A 16,738-nucleotide genomic window follows, 5' to 3' on the forward strand; every position below is an offset into this window, starting at 1 on the left:
TTATAGAGAACTATTGTAAAGAGCCCTCTATTTTAGTTTGTCATTGCCTTGCGTTTTGTTATCTTGCCTAAATTCGGAAGAGGCAGTAATTGAATATTCGGATGTCAGATTTTTGTCTGGTAAATGATCTGGTTGTATCAGGTATTTGGTAAATATTAAGATATTCGAAATGAGTTGATACTCAAAATGTCCTTCCATCCTAAAATCTCATCCTCGAAGTTTTATTTTAAAGTAATGTTTATTATGTGTCCCTTGTCTTAAACTGGAAGCAGTGAAGGCAAGCTTGTCAGTAGCTGATTAGTCCTTTATATATTACTCATCCAGCCCTCAGAAAAAATCCCTCGGAATAGAGAGGTTCTCTTTATGATATTTAGCTATATGGTGGTGGAAAGGGGAGGTTTGAATTTTTGATTTTCCAGCTTATGGGTCATATTTGACCAACTGCTTTCACTAGAAGACATGCCACTTTGTTGAGCTATTTAGGAATCAAAAAGACTGTCTTAATTTAAAACAAGGACCCTTTGTTTTAGTTGGTGACTGCCTTGTGAAATTTTTCAGTTCTCAGCGGGTTAACCAGGGAACAGGGGCAGAGTCATAATTGGCCTATTTAGAGTATTTTGCATGTGAATAGTGTGTTAGTGAAGCATCCCTAAGTCTGTTGTGAGTGACATGGTGATTAGAATTTAGATTAGGGAAAACACATTCTGTACTTTATCAAGGACAGTAATTAGTTCAGTCAGTAAAAGTTGATTACAAGTAACGATAAAGTTAGATTTTTAGCACTTAATTTTAAAATTTCTTTATTAAATAGTAAATTTGCTCTTAATATAAATGGTAGTATCTACACTGGTTTTCTTGCATATCAGGATAATTAAAAGAACAATGTGTTCAATGCAGAGTATAATCAGGCGATTTATATATTATGGGTAAGTTTCTATGTAGCTTTTAGAGACTGTGGTATTATTATATAATTTTTCGTATGTCATCATTTTCAAAAGTTTAGTGATTTGTCACGCCATAAGTTAGTGATATTTGGGAAAGTTTTCTAGTGTTCAGGTAAATGTTTCATTTGTGGGGATGTGTTTTAGTTTCTGATAGTCCTCAAGAGGGCATTCTGAAGTCCTGTAATGTGTTCCTGTTAGCTTAGAATGCCTACTATTTCTATAATTTGGGGAGTCAGTGTGAGGATTTGCATTTCCTCCTGGTTCAGTTGGCATTTTCTCTTCTGGGGGTGCTGTGTGAATGCGTGGAGGGTCAGGCAGAGAGGCAGAGCTCCCAGCTGAAATGAGCATCTACACTCTCCCCCAACGTAAGCAGCAGGGGGAAATTGTGTGCGTTCGAAAAATCAGATTCTCCCTGGTTCTTGTTAAGGGAAGGGCTTGACTAGTTCCCAGATATGAGCCTCTCTCTAGATAAAGAAAATATTAGCCTTGCATAAATGCCCCTTACTTACAAGATGAAAATGTTAGTCGTCTTAAACGATGAAAATCTCATTTAATGAACATCGCTGTCTACCTTCCTCTCCAAAGTAAAGAACTAAAAATTCACAAACTTTGGGATAGCTTCTTCGAGGGCTTTTCTTTCGCTTTCTGTCATGTGGGGTTTTAATTGTTTCAGCTTAGCAGATGCTGTTTCCTTTATTGCATTGGTTTAAGTACTAACAATCAGTTGGGGGGTGGCAAATGTAAAAACTTAACCTTATATGTTTGTTTTTCCTTTTTAACCTTTTAGCAGAGTCTCCTTGGAGGTGACATGGATATGGGCAACCCAGGAACCCTTTCGCCCACCAAACCTGGTACCCAGTATTATCAGTATTCTAGCAATAACCCCCGAAGGAGGCCTCTTCACAGTAGTGCCCTGGGTAAGGTATTCCTCTGTTTGAATGCCTGAGTAATTATTAGTAGCTTTTTCTTCCTTTTCTTTCTTTCTTAATATCATGCTCTCAAACTATCCTCACCCACCCCCCAAAAAAAACCATAAAATTGTGCTCAATTGTCGGGCTCATGACTCTCCCACCACCCTACCCCAGTAATACATTGGGTGGGTATGTTACCTTATAGTAGCAGGAGAACTGGTGTATGCTTATTTCTTGTTTTCTCTTGGCCGCCCATCTAAGGAACCTCTTTTAAAAACCAGAGCATTCAAAAGTTAAATCTCTTCATTTTTATGAAAGAGGCAGGATTTGATTTCTGCCAGAAGAAAAGATGATAGCGGTACCGACATTTTGCTAAAGTCACGATTTAAGAAAATCTGGTCGAATCTAAATGGCTTCGTGGTATAATCTCTTTTAGTTAGGAGAATGGGTATGCAGGGCACCTCACAGCCTCCTCATTTTCTTTCAGAGGTTCAGACAAAGAAAGTTCGAAAAGTTCCTCCAGGTTTGCCATCTTCAGTAAGTACTGCTTGTTTCTGCTTTGTATATTGTTTATTTTGTTCTGCTTTGTATTGATGCCAAGGAGATAGGAGTAAATGAGGTTCCATCCGCCAGAGCCGGTGTGGTTATCTAGAATGTGGCCAAGGTAGAAATGCCCTGCACCTCCAGCCACCTGACCCATGTTGGAGTGATTAATTGCATATCCTGGAAGACGGGGTGGGTGTTGATACTCAGCTGGTTAAGCTCTGAACAGAGCCTTGAAAAGGTGCCTGAAGTTTGAGGAGTTTTACCTGCACAGAGCTTTCAGGAGAATGAGTATTAGTTTCACGTGTTGGTTAAATTCTTTGTCGGTATTATGATGATTTATGGATTTGCATGCGAAAGGAGATTTGTGGAGAGGATTTAGGAAAAATTTACATGGGTTTCAGCCCAGAGTGCAGGGAGAATGTCTCTATTTTCTAGAGAGGGGACTGAATAAAGGCTGCAAAGGTAGCTGCATCAGTAGCCATTTGTGTCTGGAATACCAGGTTGCAACTAGAAGAATCCAGCTGGAACCAAAGGCATTCTGGGTCTTTTTAATACCTGGTGCTATAAGCAGGGGTTGCCGCGGTCTCTCCAGTTGCCAACGTAGCAAAAATTGGTTGTAATCATAGTTAAATACATGATATCTTATTTTCAAGCCATATATATATATATTTTTGTTCAAATTCGAGCTCCTAGATAATTTAATTTTGTTTAGAACTGACCTGTTTCTAGAAATTTCCCCCTTATGTAGAATAAAAATATGAGTTTCTCTTTTCTTTCCTCGTCTCCTGCTTACTTTCTCCTTTTTTTGTTCTTCCTTCCTGCCTATGATATATTTATATATATATATATATATATATATAGTTTTAATTTAATTCTGTGTTCTGTAGGGCACTAGTATTCATTGAAAAGAATGCTAACGAGCCTTATAAGTTCTTGTGCTCTAAAATAAAATCATATTTAGATTTTTGAAAATAACATTACCAATCAGTGCTCGCATATTAGTTTTATTTCATTTTTAATAAATTAGAAGAATAATAGGTTTTGCAAATGTGCTGAGATTAGATTAACCCAAACACCTGTGTGTTTGACTTGATTTCAGTTCAGTGCATCCAAAAGATTATTAAGCGAATATATCAGAATAAGTCTTATCAGGGAGAAAAAACAAATTTTGTATGCTGATTATCATAGACTCGGTAATGTTGGAGAAGCGTCACAAAATTATCCATAAATATGTAAAAATATTGTGTAAATAAAACTGCCAGTGGTGTATAAAATAGTCGCTTTGGACTACCAATAAGTCATTTAAAAACATACTGAGTGGTTTATTCTTTGAATTTCTGTGTCGTCTTGAAATTGGCTGATATCCCTGCAGGTTTTTATAAGCATATTTTAAGCTTGAAATTTGTGGTAGATTTAATGTAGATGAAACTTTAGCTTTTAATAGCTTTTATGACAACTTCAGATGATATAGTCCTCACAGCTGTTTACATTTTAAACATGCCTGAACCTAATACGGACAGTATTAAATACAATAAGTGGACCTTTGAATGTTCTAAAATGATAGAATAGCTCTTTGCTATAAAAGCCATGCAAAACTTAAAGCTATAGTACATTGTTTATGCCTCATATTCAAATAAACTTAGTTTATTTTTTCCAGTGCTAAAATTATGCAGAAATTTGCCCAGTTTCTAAGGAGTGCTTTGGTGTGGCAGTAGATATTACCTTTCCCTTTAATCATTGTCAACAACAATTTCTCATAATTCATTGTAAATTTTTAAGTATCTCTTAGAGCTAACTGGCCACTATAGAAAATTTCACTGGTATAGTTTTTTCCTTTGCTGTTAAGACAATTATGTGTTGCTGATATGTTGTCATACGTTCAGAGGTATAAAAGTATCTTTCCTTTCTTCCCAGTAAATCAGGAATTGGAAATGTAGTTTGTATTATTTAATTTTTGGCTTTTGGTGGTCAGCTTAGGGTTTCCTCTTCTTTGAGAATTTATGTTGGCTGAACGTTTTAATTGTCCTTAAGGAACATTTTGGTATTTTGGTCCATAAGGAACTCTTTTTTGAAAGATAAGGAGGAAAACTCAGTTGAAATGGAAATTTTGTCCTTGTTATTTTTTTGTTTGTTTTGTTTGTTTTAAGCAAGAAGAAGTTAGTTTGGTTGATTTTAGAATCCAATCATCTATTTATTGTCATTACTTAAACATCTCAGCTCTCTTTTAATAGCAATTTAACTTAGTTTATGTTATTAGCTTTGTTATATGAATTGGATTGCTTATTACTGATAACACAATCCACATGCCTTATCACTGCACAAAATATATATTTCAGTTTGATCTAAAGAGACGATCTGTACTTGATACTGTAACACTTTTGCCCCAGTAGATCTATATTTTTGTATGTTCAGACCTCTGCCATGCTTAGTTCTTCTTTCAAGCTCAAATAATTTTTATCCCATAAGAGATACTTCTAAAACTTACTTCAATATGTATGAATATTTTTATGACAAATAAAAAATTGGGGATAATAAAAGGTTTCTTTTGGAGTGATTATGACTAGATAAAGACATTTATATGTTTTCTTCAATACATATTTACCATGATAAATAGTAATAGATCTGTCACAATCTGTTCTGTCAACTCACTTTTTTTTCCTTCTTCTTTTCAAAATGGGCCCTTTCTCTTCCTTAACATAAAGGAAGAAAATTTAAATGGTAACATCTGTAATCAGATACTATTTATGGCACGACTAGGGGACAGAGTCTGGACTTCTCTTGCTGCCGGTAGGCTGGATCTTTGCAGGAAATTGGGAGAGTGAGGGGCTGGACTGGCCCTGTTTTTGAAAATAACTGCAGCATCTGTGGGAGAGAGAAAACATAAGCCTGGCCCAACATTGTGCCATGGATCTGGCAGGATCCTTGAATGTGTTTGCTCTGTGCGCAGCATCTAGAGACCTCGAGTCACTGTGGAAGCATGACAGTGATAGGGTGGCGGAAGAACCAGCCTGCAGGGCCGCAATGCACAGGCGCACTGGAGGGAAGGGAGTCTGTCCCCTTGGAGAGCAGAGGCCTGTAGTTAGGGCTGGGGTGATGTTTTTTTAAAGGAAAGGCTGTGTGAAATTGACAACTATCTAATTGCCCACAGGAGCCCTGCTTGGTACTGGGGAACATTTTTGTGCTCTCTCTCTCTGCATTTTAGTATGTTGCTCTTTTCAGCCACATCTCAATGTCTTATAGCCCTCATCTTTTGATAGGACTTTAACAATACAGCTTTGTTTTTTTTTTTGTTTGTTTTTTTGTGGATGCAAGGATTTATCTTGCCTATCTAATTTCTTGCATTTGCACGTGAACTTCTTTGTTCGATTTCTTCATGTTGTTTTTTTCTTTTTGAAGCCATACATCATCTTGAACTTAATAGCTTTCAACTTTCCTGCTCCATCCAGCAAATTTCCTATCTTTGTATAGCCTAATTGTCATATGTATTGAATCATGAGTTAGTGCAGAGAAAATTATACCGCGTTAAATCACATTTTTTGACAAAATGTCCATGATTCTTAGAAATTAACATGGAAGCATTAAAATCTAGAAAGCAAAAAAAAAAAAAAAATTTTTATGTGGTGCCGTTTTAAAATATTTTTTCCAAACACACAGAAAAAACACAGAAACAAAAGACATTGTCTTTCAGAAACTTTAGTGCGCCCACCAATCTGTAAACACATGAAATCTTCATCTTCTTATAATTTGCAATGTTTCAAAATGATATACATTTAACCAGAAACTATTAACAACTACAACCATTCTACTTCAAACATTGGTGGAATTCGTCTCCACTTCTAATTCAGTTTTGAAACTTCAGTGACAGTCTCACTAAGATCCTCAGTTAGAATCCCTGAAACTTCAGAATTCTCTAGAAATATGAAGTTTTATCTTTAGAAATAGTCTGTGACTTTTCTTATTACAGGCTATCTTTTTTTCAAACTGCACTTTTTAAGAAAGTCTATGTTAAATTGCAGTTGTTTTTTGGTTTGACTTTTGCCTTTAAATTCAGGAAGATCTAACAAGCTTTGTGTTAAGTGGTCAGAGATAATTTTGAACACGTGAATTTTAAGGAAAACAATTTCAACTATCTTAAAGAATCTAAAATAAGATTTGGACCCTCCAAGAAAATTTGAGATATGAGTTCATCATTAGGTAGACTAGAAAAATAAAAACTCAATGTGTATGAAATACTGGGTTAACCAATTTTTTTAAGGAAAGAATTTTTAAATAAAATAAAATCTTAATGTCTGAATGAGACATTTTTTCACAGAAGAGATTTTTAGAAATATCAGGAAAAGTTGGATAATGCTGACAGCATTAACTGTTCTCTGTATTTTCCATTATATAAAAACCTTTGTATTTGAAGGTTGCAAACATGATGTTGAGGTTATACCCTCAGCTATTTTTATAAAAAAAGGTTTTTTTCTCAAATGCTTGAAGAAATCACGAACAATTTAAAAGAGAAGTTGGTAATTTTTTTTTATCTTATTAGAAGGCCAGAAATTTTGTATTATTGAAAAACTCGGTCCTTAAAATACCTGATTTCCCCCATCACTTTTGAAATTTATCTTAAGGAAATCATAATGATGCTTTTTCATGAGAACAAAATTTTAACTTGAGTGATAATACAACTTTTGTTAAAATAAAATTTATGTTGATTCTGAAGTGAACTAGGTGTCAGCCACCTGGGCTCTATCCTGTGTAGAAAAGTCTAGAAGAAGCCAATTGTGCGATAAGCTGTAAAAGGAGGGGCCTCTTCATAGTTCATTACTAGAGAAGTAGATACTTTGTGAAAAAGTTTAACTGTAGGTGTTTACGTTAAAATGTTAGGATAGCTCACAATAGTTAACTTGAAAGATAGTGTGCCCATTTTCTAATGAGTGATATTGAAATATGAAGTGTGGATATTAAAATTATGCTTATTTGTCATGCAAATGTATAGGCAGAAAGAAGGTGAAGGGTAATGCAATTAAATCATCCCAAACAGGGCAAAAGAATTATTCACAGAATTCACACAGAATATGTAACGTGACATTAGGGAACACCTTGAAAGTCGAGAAAATATTCATCACAAAGAAAGTATTTATTCTTTTTGTTCAGTTAATACTGAAGTCACTAAACCAAAGGCTTCACACGTTTAGCATGTACATTAACCAATCTTTTCCTCTTCACTGCAGTTATAGGTTACAGACGTTAAAGGTTTTTTTTTTTGAATTGCTGGTTATAGGAGTATCTCTATATTTAAGTTTTAATTGGGGGTACTTATTCCATTAAAAGTATTTCAAAAAGCATATAAAATTCATACAAATATACAACACCTGACCCATTAGGCGTTCGAATCTCTGAGGAGTTTTCTAAAAGATTTCTATATTTTTTGTTCCAAATTTTAGAATAATGAGTGTTCTCTTCTACTGTCCTCCCTGTCTTGAAATCCAGTTCTGCTCCCCTTAAAGAGGTGTCTTCTGGTGTGTGTATATTTTAAATATAAAGTGAGAAGAAACATAAGGGAGAAGAAAAAGTCTTCAGTTAACTGTGGGTGAAAGGTTTGTGTATTTCTGACCTTTGCTGGGATTATATTTACGAATGAAAAGGATGTATGCCTGAAACACTCCCACAAGACACAACCACCTAGCTATTTCCACAATGGAGATGCCTTCTTAGCCAGCTTTGTCTGATTATTCTACTAAGCAAGCTCTTCTAAGGTGGTACAAATGATGTCTCCCCTCCCACCCCCATGTGTTCTTTTATTTTTAACCAAGGTTTCAGTATTTCACCCGGCTAAGATTTCTGTTGAAATTTCGGAACAATAGCATTTAGTGTAAAACTGGACTCATTTGTTGAGAAAGGAGAAATACATTTCAGGGAACTGTTATTTTGAACCTTATTTTCTCACTTTTACTGAAGAGTACATTTTGGTGTGAAGTCTTGGGCTCCATCTGAGTGGTTTAATTATTAAGAAGCTAAGAAGCTGCTATAAGGCTGCTTTACCTAGAGAGAGAATTATGACAGGCTTGTGAGTGTTTTGAAATTATAAAAACTTGTTCTGCAGCATCTGGCTTAACTGTGCATTTATTTTGTATTTGTGGAATGATAGAGATGCTTGGCTTGATATTCGGTTGAATATCATTTTAAACTTTTAATATTTCATCAATTGAAACATGTCTTATTTTCTAACATTGCGAAATTTTCTCATTTTTTCCCCTGATTACTGACAACTCTTTTTCAAGGTGTGCCTTCTTGCTACCACGCATTTCTAAATTTTTTGTCTGAAAGTCATGAATCAAAGTCAGATAGAACTTCAAGGATTTTAAATAAGATGCTCTCAGAATGAATACGTAGCAATAATCCTGAAAGGCATGAAGAGTTTCTTCAAAAATAGCAAAGTTTTATTTTCTTAAAGCAGGTTAGATTCTATCAGGCTGTTGACAGGCACTTGCTGTGTTGTTTTATTTTAATAAATTGCACTGAATTCTTAAACTGAACATAAAAGTTGCATTTCCAAGCAAATTTCAAAGCAATAACGTGAAATTCTCAGCCTTGATCTCAACTGTCCCAGTGTATGTGTGTATACACGAACATGCTCATTTTAAAAGGAATGAGAGCTTTTCTAAAATTCGGTGCAAAGTTTGTAATTTTAAATACTCCATTATTTTATCTCAGAACAGCAGCATGTGAATGATTCCGATTTTTTTTTTTTTTTTTTTTTTTTTTTTTAAGTTACAGCTGTTGCATAGGTGCAGAGCTATTTGAGGAGTTTCCTGCTTTGCTAGAGCTTATACTCCCTCTTCAGAGAAATGAAGGTAGTGCAGAAGATTCTGCATTTTGGAAAATTTCAGGGTTGGAAATAAAGATGCTTGAAGTTTCAAGGAGAAGCGTCGATTTGAATTCCGAGAGAATGTGCAAATTCGATTTTGAACAGAACCTTTTAAGGATTCCATTTCCGTGCTTTAGAGGCACCCACTATTGTCTTTCTAGTCTAATTTTGTCATCTGAGGAATTCATCATCAGTATCCTGCTAGGCTTGAAACTTGATCCATAAGCGTTTACTTCTAGAGTAATCAGAGGAGGATCTGTGTGTGGATTAAATTTCACTCAATTTATTTTGAGTGTTCAGTACAACAGAAGAATAGGGACTTTTTTAATGCAGCCCCCTTCGTAGCCAAGTATAAAGAAAATTTTTTGGTGTGTTGCCCTCTGTCAATTGTTTTCAGCCATGGTGATGAAAAAGCATTTCCTTTGTGAAACATGGACTCATATTAGAAAGACTTACATTTTCTCAGAAAAATTACCCTCGTGGTACCTGCCTTACATGCACGTACAAAACCTGTCACTGTCACCACTTGCTGTTCCCGTCTAGGGATTTTAGAAAAATGCTGTTTTGGACCAATTATTTTGATATCATCTGAGACAGAGTTTCTAACTCTCTCCCACGACCTCCTCCCTCCCAGCCCATATCATTCTAAATATGCCTCCTGGATTATACTTATAATAATATTGTAATGGCTTTCATTCTACCAATTGGCACAGTTTATCATTGTGTCATTAGCTGCTGTGAGAAGGCAGGTTCAAGTAGGTGGCTGATTCTTAGCGGTAATGTTTTCAAGTAACCCTGTTTGGGGAATTCGGCTGTTTCACAGGTACTCAGGTATATAAGCCCAGGGTACAATAATATTTTCTGGTTTGCTCATTATGAAACGAATTTGAAGTACAAAATAATTCAATAGTAAGTGGAGTATAAAAATTGGGGCTTTATGGTAAGAAAGTCTAATAGCTTGAGGCGTTAGTAGAGGAGATAAAAATAAAATTTGTCTAAGGATGCAGCAGTACTTAATTCATGTCTCATTTCTCCTGGAACTGAGATTTTAAAAGAATATTCATGGCCTGGTGATGAAGACTTGTTGAATCAGTTTGAATGTTTTCAACCATGAAGCTAAATAGGAAAATAAATCTATTTTTGTAACTGTTGTAGTATTTGAAAGTATTGTCATGTAATAAAAAGGTACACGTTCTGCCACTTACGTCATGCTTAATAGTAAGGCATATGCTTCGTGAGTGAAATTTCAGTACCAAAACCTATGGGTTCCTCATAGAGTACCTTTATGTGAATTTTATTTTTAAACGTATACAAGACGTTGCCAAATATAATCTGTAGCTTAGTTGATAGTGCTAGGCAGAAGAAAACAGAATTAAGCATATTTATTATGGGCAGATAGAGCTGGAATTACAAAATTCAAACCCCAGTAAGTACTTATTTTACAAACAATGCTATTTTGTTTTCCCTTTCATAAATTATATCAACAGTCTAGCTGTTAAGCAGAACCCTGTAATAAACTGGGAGCACCCAGGTGGGAGGGGGAAAAATGCATTTTTAGAAGTTTTCATTCATTCATTCATTCGTTCATTCATTCATTCACTTCTTTCTTCATTTATACTTATTCAGAGCATATTTTTCAGCTGAACCAAAAGCCAGACATGCCACGTATCACTGAACAATTCAATGCAGTGTCACTCACATCCCAATTTGGGGAATGGCCTTAGCATTTTAAAGAGTAGGTCTGGCCTTTGGAGAAAGTTGTACATTCAAAAAAATAAAATCACACCCAGTATAACACAGGGACGTTTTGTCCTTTAGTTTTTTTTTAATGGAGATGCTGGATCCCCCTACTCACTTGTAACCACCTTGAAGAGAGTAAAGGTCTTTCTTGGTTGTTTTTTTTTGTTGGTTTTTTTTTTTTTTTTTTTTTTTTTGCGGTACGCAGACCTCTCAACTGTTGTGGCCTCTCCCGTTGCGGAGCACAGGCTCCGGACGCGCAGGCTCAGCGGCTGTGGCTCACGGGCCCAGCCGCTCGGCGGCACGTGGGATCTTCCCGGACCGGGGCACGAACCCGCGTCTCCTGCAGCGGCAGGCGGACTCTCAACCAGTGCACCACCTTTGTTTTGTATACATCTCTTTTTGTCCCATAGAAACTCAACTCACTGCCTTCTGCATATTATTTCAAAATATATTTCCAGTGAATGAATATAGTAATAAAAGTGGTAGAGTAGGGTACAGATAACACCACTAGAGATAAAGAGATCTTCCTAATTCAGTGTCCAATGTCCTCTACTTACTCACTCAGTGGCCTTGGTTAGGTCACAAGCCTATTTTGCGGTCTATAAAATAGATAGAAAGAGTGCCTGCTTAGTGAGCTGAGGTTGGTATACGAACAAACCCTTAACATAGAGCTTCTTCTGCATCACACGCTGAGCACTTTGCATCTATTCAATCATTTATCCCTACACCATCCAATTGAGATGGGTACTACTGTTTATTCACACATAAACGAATGGAGACACAGAGAGGTGAAGGAACATGCCTGAGGTGACACAGCTAGTAAGTGGCAGAGCTGGGACAGTGACCTTGGCAGTCTGCCTTCAAGGTTGTCTGTGTCCTTAACCATGAGGCTGTAGCTATTTGGAACACTTTGTAGACCAGAAGCTCTCTACAACCTGGCTGATGCCCGTTTAGCAAGTATTTGACGATGTGGAATAAATTAAATATTCAGAAATTTCATCTCACTGTAGAATGACCCTCCATACCTCTAAGTCACTGGCTATTATGCACAACTTTGGCCCAGGCAGACCCCTTAGAAAATCCAGACATTCCAGAATAGCATTTCTGTTTCTGTGTGAAACAGTATCATCTAGTGGTTAAGAGCATAGACTCTGGTCACTTGGGTTTTTAGTTGGCTATGCCACCTACTAGCTACCTGGCTCTGGGCATATGATGTAATTATCCTTGACTACTTCCCTGGAAAATGGGGAAAATATACATACCTCTTGAGGATATTGTGATAAATAAATTACAAAAAAATACATAATGTGCTTAGACATTGTAGGTATATATATAATATATATATGAATATATATACACTTATATATGAATGAATAATTCATTCACTGGAAATATATAATGCCTTGAGGCATTGTAGGTATCTAGAAATTAACAGCTGACGATAATTGTGATAAGCACTGGTAACGTAACAGAGTAACCACTAGAGAAAAACATGCAGCTTGTTAGCAACAGAGCAGAAACTAAGACCAGGGTCTCAAGTGCATTCCGAAAAGTTCTACCTAATGGAGGCCACTTGCTTTTTCTGAACTTAGGAAATATTGCGAGCACTTTCTGTATCTCTTTGTCCTTACAGTAGTATCTCCATCTGTCCAAGACACCTAGTCAGCCTTTTTAATCATCCGACTTCATCGCTCAGCAAAGTTTGTGTTGGAAGGGCGTACTCCATCTTTTTTTTTTTTTGAAAGAGGACATCAGGCCAAGATGACGGAGTCCTCATAATTTGATTCTCTCTGCCAATCATTTGTTGATGCCTAAATCAGCCCTGCCACTAAGTGATAAGGAGGTACATGCCTCTTATTTCGTATTCTATCAGCGCCATCCCTTAAGTGGCCAGAAGCACGGCTCCCGAGTGATGCCCGGGTCTACGTTTGGAGGGCTGGCTCTGGTACCCATAAAAAGAGACGATTAGGCCCGGGGTTTTGACTTCATCTGACAAGACGAAGATACCTTGACTTAGGTGGGTGCGTGTGGCAGTTTGTTTCTCTTCTAAAGTAAAACAGAGTTCGATTTGTTTAGGACTGTTTAGGTCCATTTCTAACATTAAACAGGATTATTTAAACGGACGTTTTCAGGGGAAGTCACAGAATTGGGGGATTCTGGCCTTTGCTGCCTAGTAATGTGTTTTTTCTCAATGCCATTGCTGAATTCATTAGGGGCAAAAAAGTATTTTTGCTTGTCAGCTGTGGGAAACCTAAAACAATTTTTGCAAGGGCTGATTCATGAATTCTTGCATTGAAAGGGAAAAAAAAAAAAAAAAAAACATCTGCCAAAGGGGGTGGAGGAGAGAGAGCATGACCGATACATTTCACAACGAATATCTCTTCCCAGCCAATTTCAATGTACAGCAAAACCAGACCCCGCCTCGAGTTCCTCAGGAAAGGTCCCTTTTGGCTGGACCTCTTCCTGGAAGATTTGTCCCTCATTTGTAATCATTGCCACCTTGTGGATTACAAAGGATACTGGTTTTCATCAAACTTCCATTTATTTCCATTTGGCTTTTTATGGCAAGTGCACTTTGGCAGTGGGTTGCCGAACTCCTCACCAAGAGGATCCTGGTTTTTTCAGCAACACCTCACTTCTCTTCTCACAGTTCATTTATGATTCTGATGAGAGTGTTTTTTTCAGGAAACACACATCTCACTTTTTGACCTAGGAGCATCTGTTAGAATTTTTTTTTTTAATACTACTTTGGCATTCTGGAAGTGTTAATGTCTTTCATATCTGTTTAATGCTATTTAGGGATATTTATGATCACCTCTTGGTTACTCAGGGTAAAGTGTGTCGCAATTTTTTTTAAACAGACAGGAAAGCATTCACATGAGGAAACAGATTGCTTTAAACATGTGCTTCCTGTGACAGTAAAAAGAACAAATTAGATTTAACACTGTGTCATGAACGCATAAATGTGTACATTGAAGCTTTTAAAAGCTTTATGTTCAGTTCTGGTCACAACCAAAATTGAGTCACCTGTAAAAATTTAAAGATACCTCGGTTCCTCTCAGATTCCTGAAGTGCCCAAGAATCAAGCTGCTCACCTGAGGCTGCCTCATTGGAATCCTAAAAAACACGATACGTTAAGGCTGGAGAGAAGAAGCACATTCCAGACGCATTCAGGGGTTAAACCAGGTTAAAGTCAGATTCTGTGTATTTAGCAAAGAGAGCAGAGTGTTTGGGGGAGAGCAAGGGAGGATTTTATTACCGTCTTCCTCCCTCTCTGAGAATCGGTGAGGAAAAAACTATTCTTCTGAATCCCACATCGACCTCTTTCTTTTATGAAAGAAAAATAAGAAAATCTGATGTTTACTTCCTAGCCCCTGCTAAGATTTAATTACGTAAGAAAAGGACTCCTTTCCTTCCATAATTCAGTTTGCGCTCCTGAATGCTGGCTGGCAGGGAGCGCAGAGAATCTGAGTTAATACTTCCAGTTAGACACAAGTGTTAAATTGGAGGGCAGGAATCCTCTCCCCAGAAGAGGCTCTCCTCGCCATTTCTGCCCGAGCCCCGTGGATGGTGCGTTTCCTTCCCCGGTGCTTTCAAAGCTGAAGATTTGTGGCAGGCTCACCACCTCTCTGGCCAAGGAAGGCCGGGACCGAGTCCCTCAGGGGAGGGCACATAGTTTGGGGACATCTGACTCTCTGCTAGCTCATACTGAGGTACTAATATCAAAACAGACTGCTTGTCGCTGCACGGTGGGGCAGTGCTTTTTTTGGCTGCCGTGGTTGAAATGAAATGGGCAAGCTGTAGCCCGCTTGGCATCGGAAGGGGCGAAGGGAAGCTGGGAGATCAGAGTCAGACTGTGAATAAAAGTAACAACCAATGGTTAACTTCCTTTTTGTGTGTCACTTGGCAGCGATGCGACTGATGGCGATTTTTTTTTTTTTTTTCTAACGTGGGTGAGAGTTCAGTGCCCTAGGAAGAGCCGTAGACGCTGCTATTGTGCTTCCTCATACAGTTGACTTGCGTTGATTTCTTGAGGCCACTACCGCTGTTCCCAGAGCCAGCTCCAGGAGCTGTATACATGGCCCGTCGGACTTCGAATGAAAAAGGTAATCAGATCAGAGGTGATCCACATAAAATCTCACTGCTGATCACTAGGAAATCTCCGGGAAATCGGATTCTCGCAGAAGGCAGTGGTGCCAAAGGATAAGATAGGCACTTCAATGGATATTCCCCTGTATGCAGACATCCAGAGATCTTTTCAAAGGACACGACTCCACATCCCTCATCTGCCATCAAAGAGTCAAATCCGTTTGGGGCTGTCTGGAAAACGCAGGGCTAAAATAGCCAGATTGAATTCAGATGGAATTACCTTCTGCTTTTTGGGGAGGTTGTGGCTCTTGGGTTAGTGGCATTATTTTCTTTGAAGGATTCATTCGGAAGAGAGTTGGGGAGAATTCCTCAAGATTTTCCTCCCATTTCTCTGTTTGCAAAGAGCTGTTCCCCAAAGGCAAAAAGAGCGAGTTGCCATCTTGAGGAGTGAATTGTGTGTTTAGTGAGCACCAAATGGTCTCAGAGTTACCCTGGAATTTTCAATATATCTATAGCCGCTTTCATATACTATTTATTCCCCTAACCATTTGTACAAGATATCAGTAAGATGACCAACTTTTGACAACCCTAAAAGCAGGGAAGGAAGCTTAGAAATAGAATACCATTTGTCTGGTAATTAGAGTGTATCTCTTAAGAGTTCGAGAGAATTCTGATTAACCTTTCTGTTCCCACATTCTCACATAAAATTAGCACACCTTTTAAATTATTATCTAGTATTTAAACAAACATTTTTTTGAGTCTTCTTAATGCAACAGGTTCTGGAGACACTAAAAGTGTGTTATAGGTTTCTAAAAAACTTCATTTTTCTTACATTTTAAATGTTCTGTTTGTGCAAAATTTCGAGAATCACCATAAGGGCTTCTTTGCATTTTTAATTTAGTAACTAACATATGAATAAATTTGCATATTAATTAGTTGCAGATTAAATCATGCATACATAATTGCCTCCTTACTGTGTTTAATGTTTGTCAAAATCTCCAGCCTGGTTTGATGGATGTCATATGAAAGATTACAATTTGATGTACCCTTGGAAGTATTTACACCAATAATGCAAGATTCTTAATAGCAGAATTCTCTAGTTATATACAGTTACTAATAAACATGTAGGATAGGTACATGTCCCTTTGACTAAAATTTTTTTCTTTGCACCAAATCATTTACTATTCATAATCATTAATGCATCTCCTAATTATGCAGCATATGTCTGTTAACCCTTTCATTGCCCGTCTTCAAGGGGTAGCTTCTTTTCTTTCCTTGTCCCCTAAAGAAAGCAAATTATTTCATAGGATTCTGAAATAACCACATTGCCTTTTACCTATTTCTCCTTTGCCATTTCCTGAGGATTATATAATCACTTTGTATTTTACAGTTTAAGATCATGAAATGACCCATGTGCCACAATTTGTAGCTGATGGGCTCCTGCCTGCCTCTCTTTTACCAATGCTGAAAAGAATTCAGATACTTCAGATACCTTCAATTGAATGATTTTAAAAAATATATAAATGTATATAGATATACACACAGTCTATTTAGGAGGGTACTTGTAGGATAAGTAAAATTATTCAACTTAAATTTTATTCTATCTTGAATATTGAAATGCATTTAATGTATTATCAGATATAGGATGGATA

At 37.1% G+C, this 16,738-nt stretch overlaps 1 protein-coding gene across 46 annotated transcripts in view; it reads left to right on the top strand.

Annotated features, from left to right (window-relative positions):
• TCF4 (transcription factor 4) overlaps positions 1-16,738 on the top strand; it is a 362,778-nt gene that overhangs the window by 236,452 nt on the left and 109,588 nt on the right. For 24 of the 46 annotated variants that reach the window (XM_067015516.1, XM_059041434.2, XM_067015525.1 and 21 more), the window contains 2 exons: positions 1,732-1,861; positions 2,343-2,392. The exons of 11 other annotated variants lie outside the window; for them this stretch is intronic. In XM_067015516.1, the coding sequence (XP_066871617.1) occupies positions 1,732-1,861; positions 2,343-2,392 (180 nt within the window). The remainder of the gene's footprint in view (positions 1-1,731; positions 1,862-2,342; positions 2,393-16,738) is intronic. 11 more of the 46 variants (XM_067015513.1, XM_067015519.1, XM_067015514.1 and 8 more) reach the window with 1 other exon arrangement.

Source organism: Kogia breviceps, chromosome 15, assembly GCF_026419965.1.
Source record: "Kogia breviceps isolate mKogBre1 chromosome 15, mKogBre1 haplotype 1, whole genome shotgun sequence".
Lineage (NCBI taxonomy): Eukaryota > Metazoa > Chordata > Mammalia > Artiodactyla > Physeteridae > Kogia > Kogia breviceps.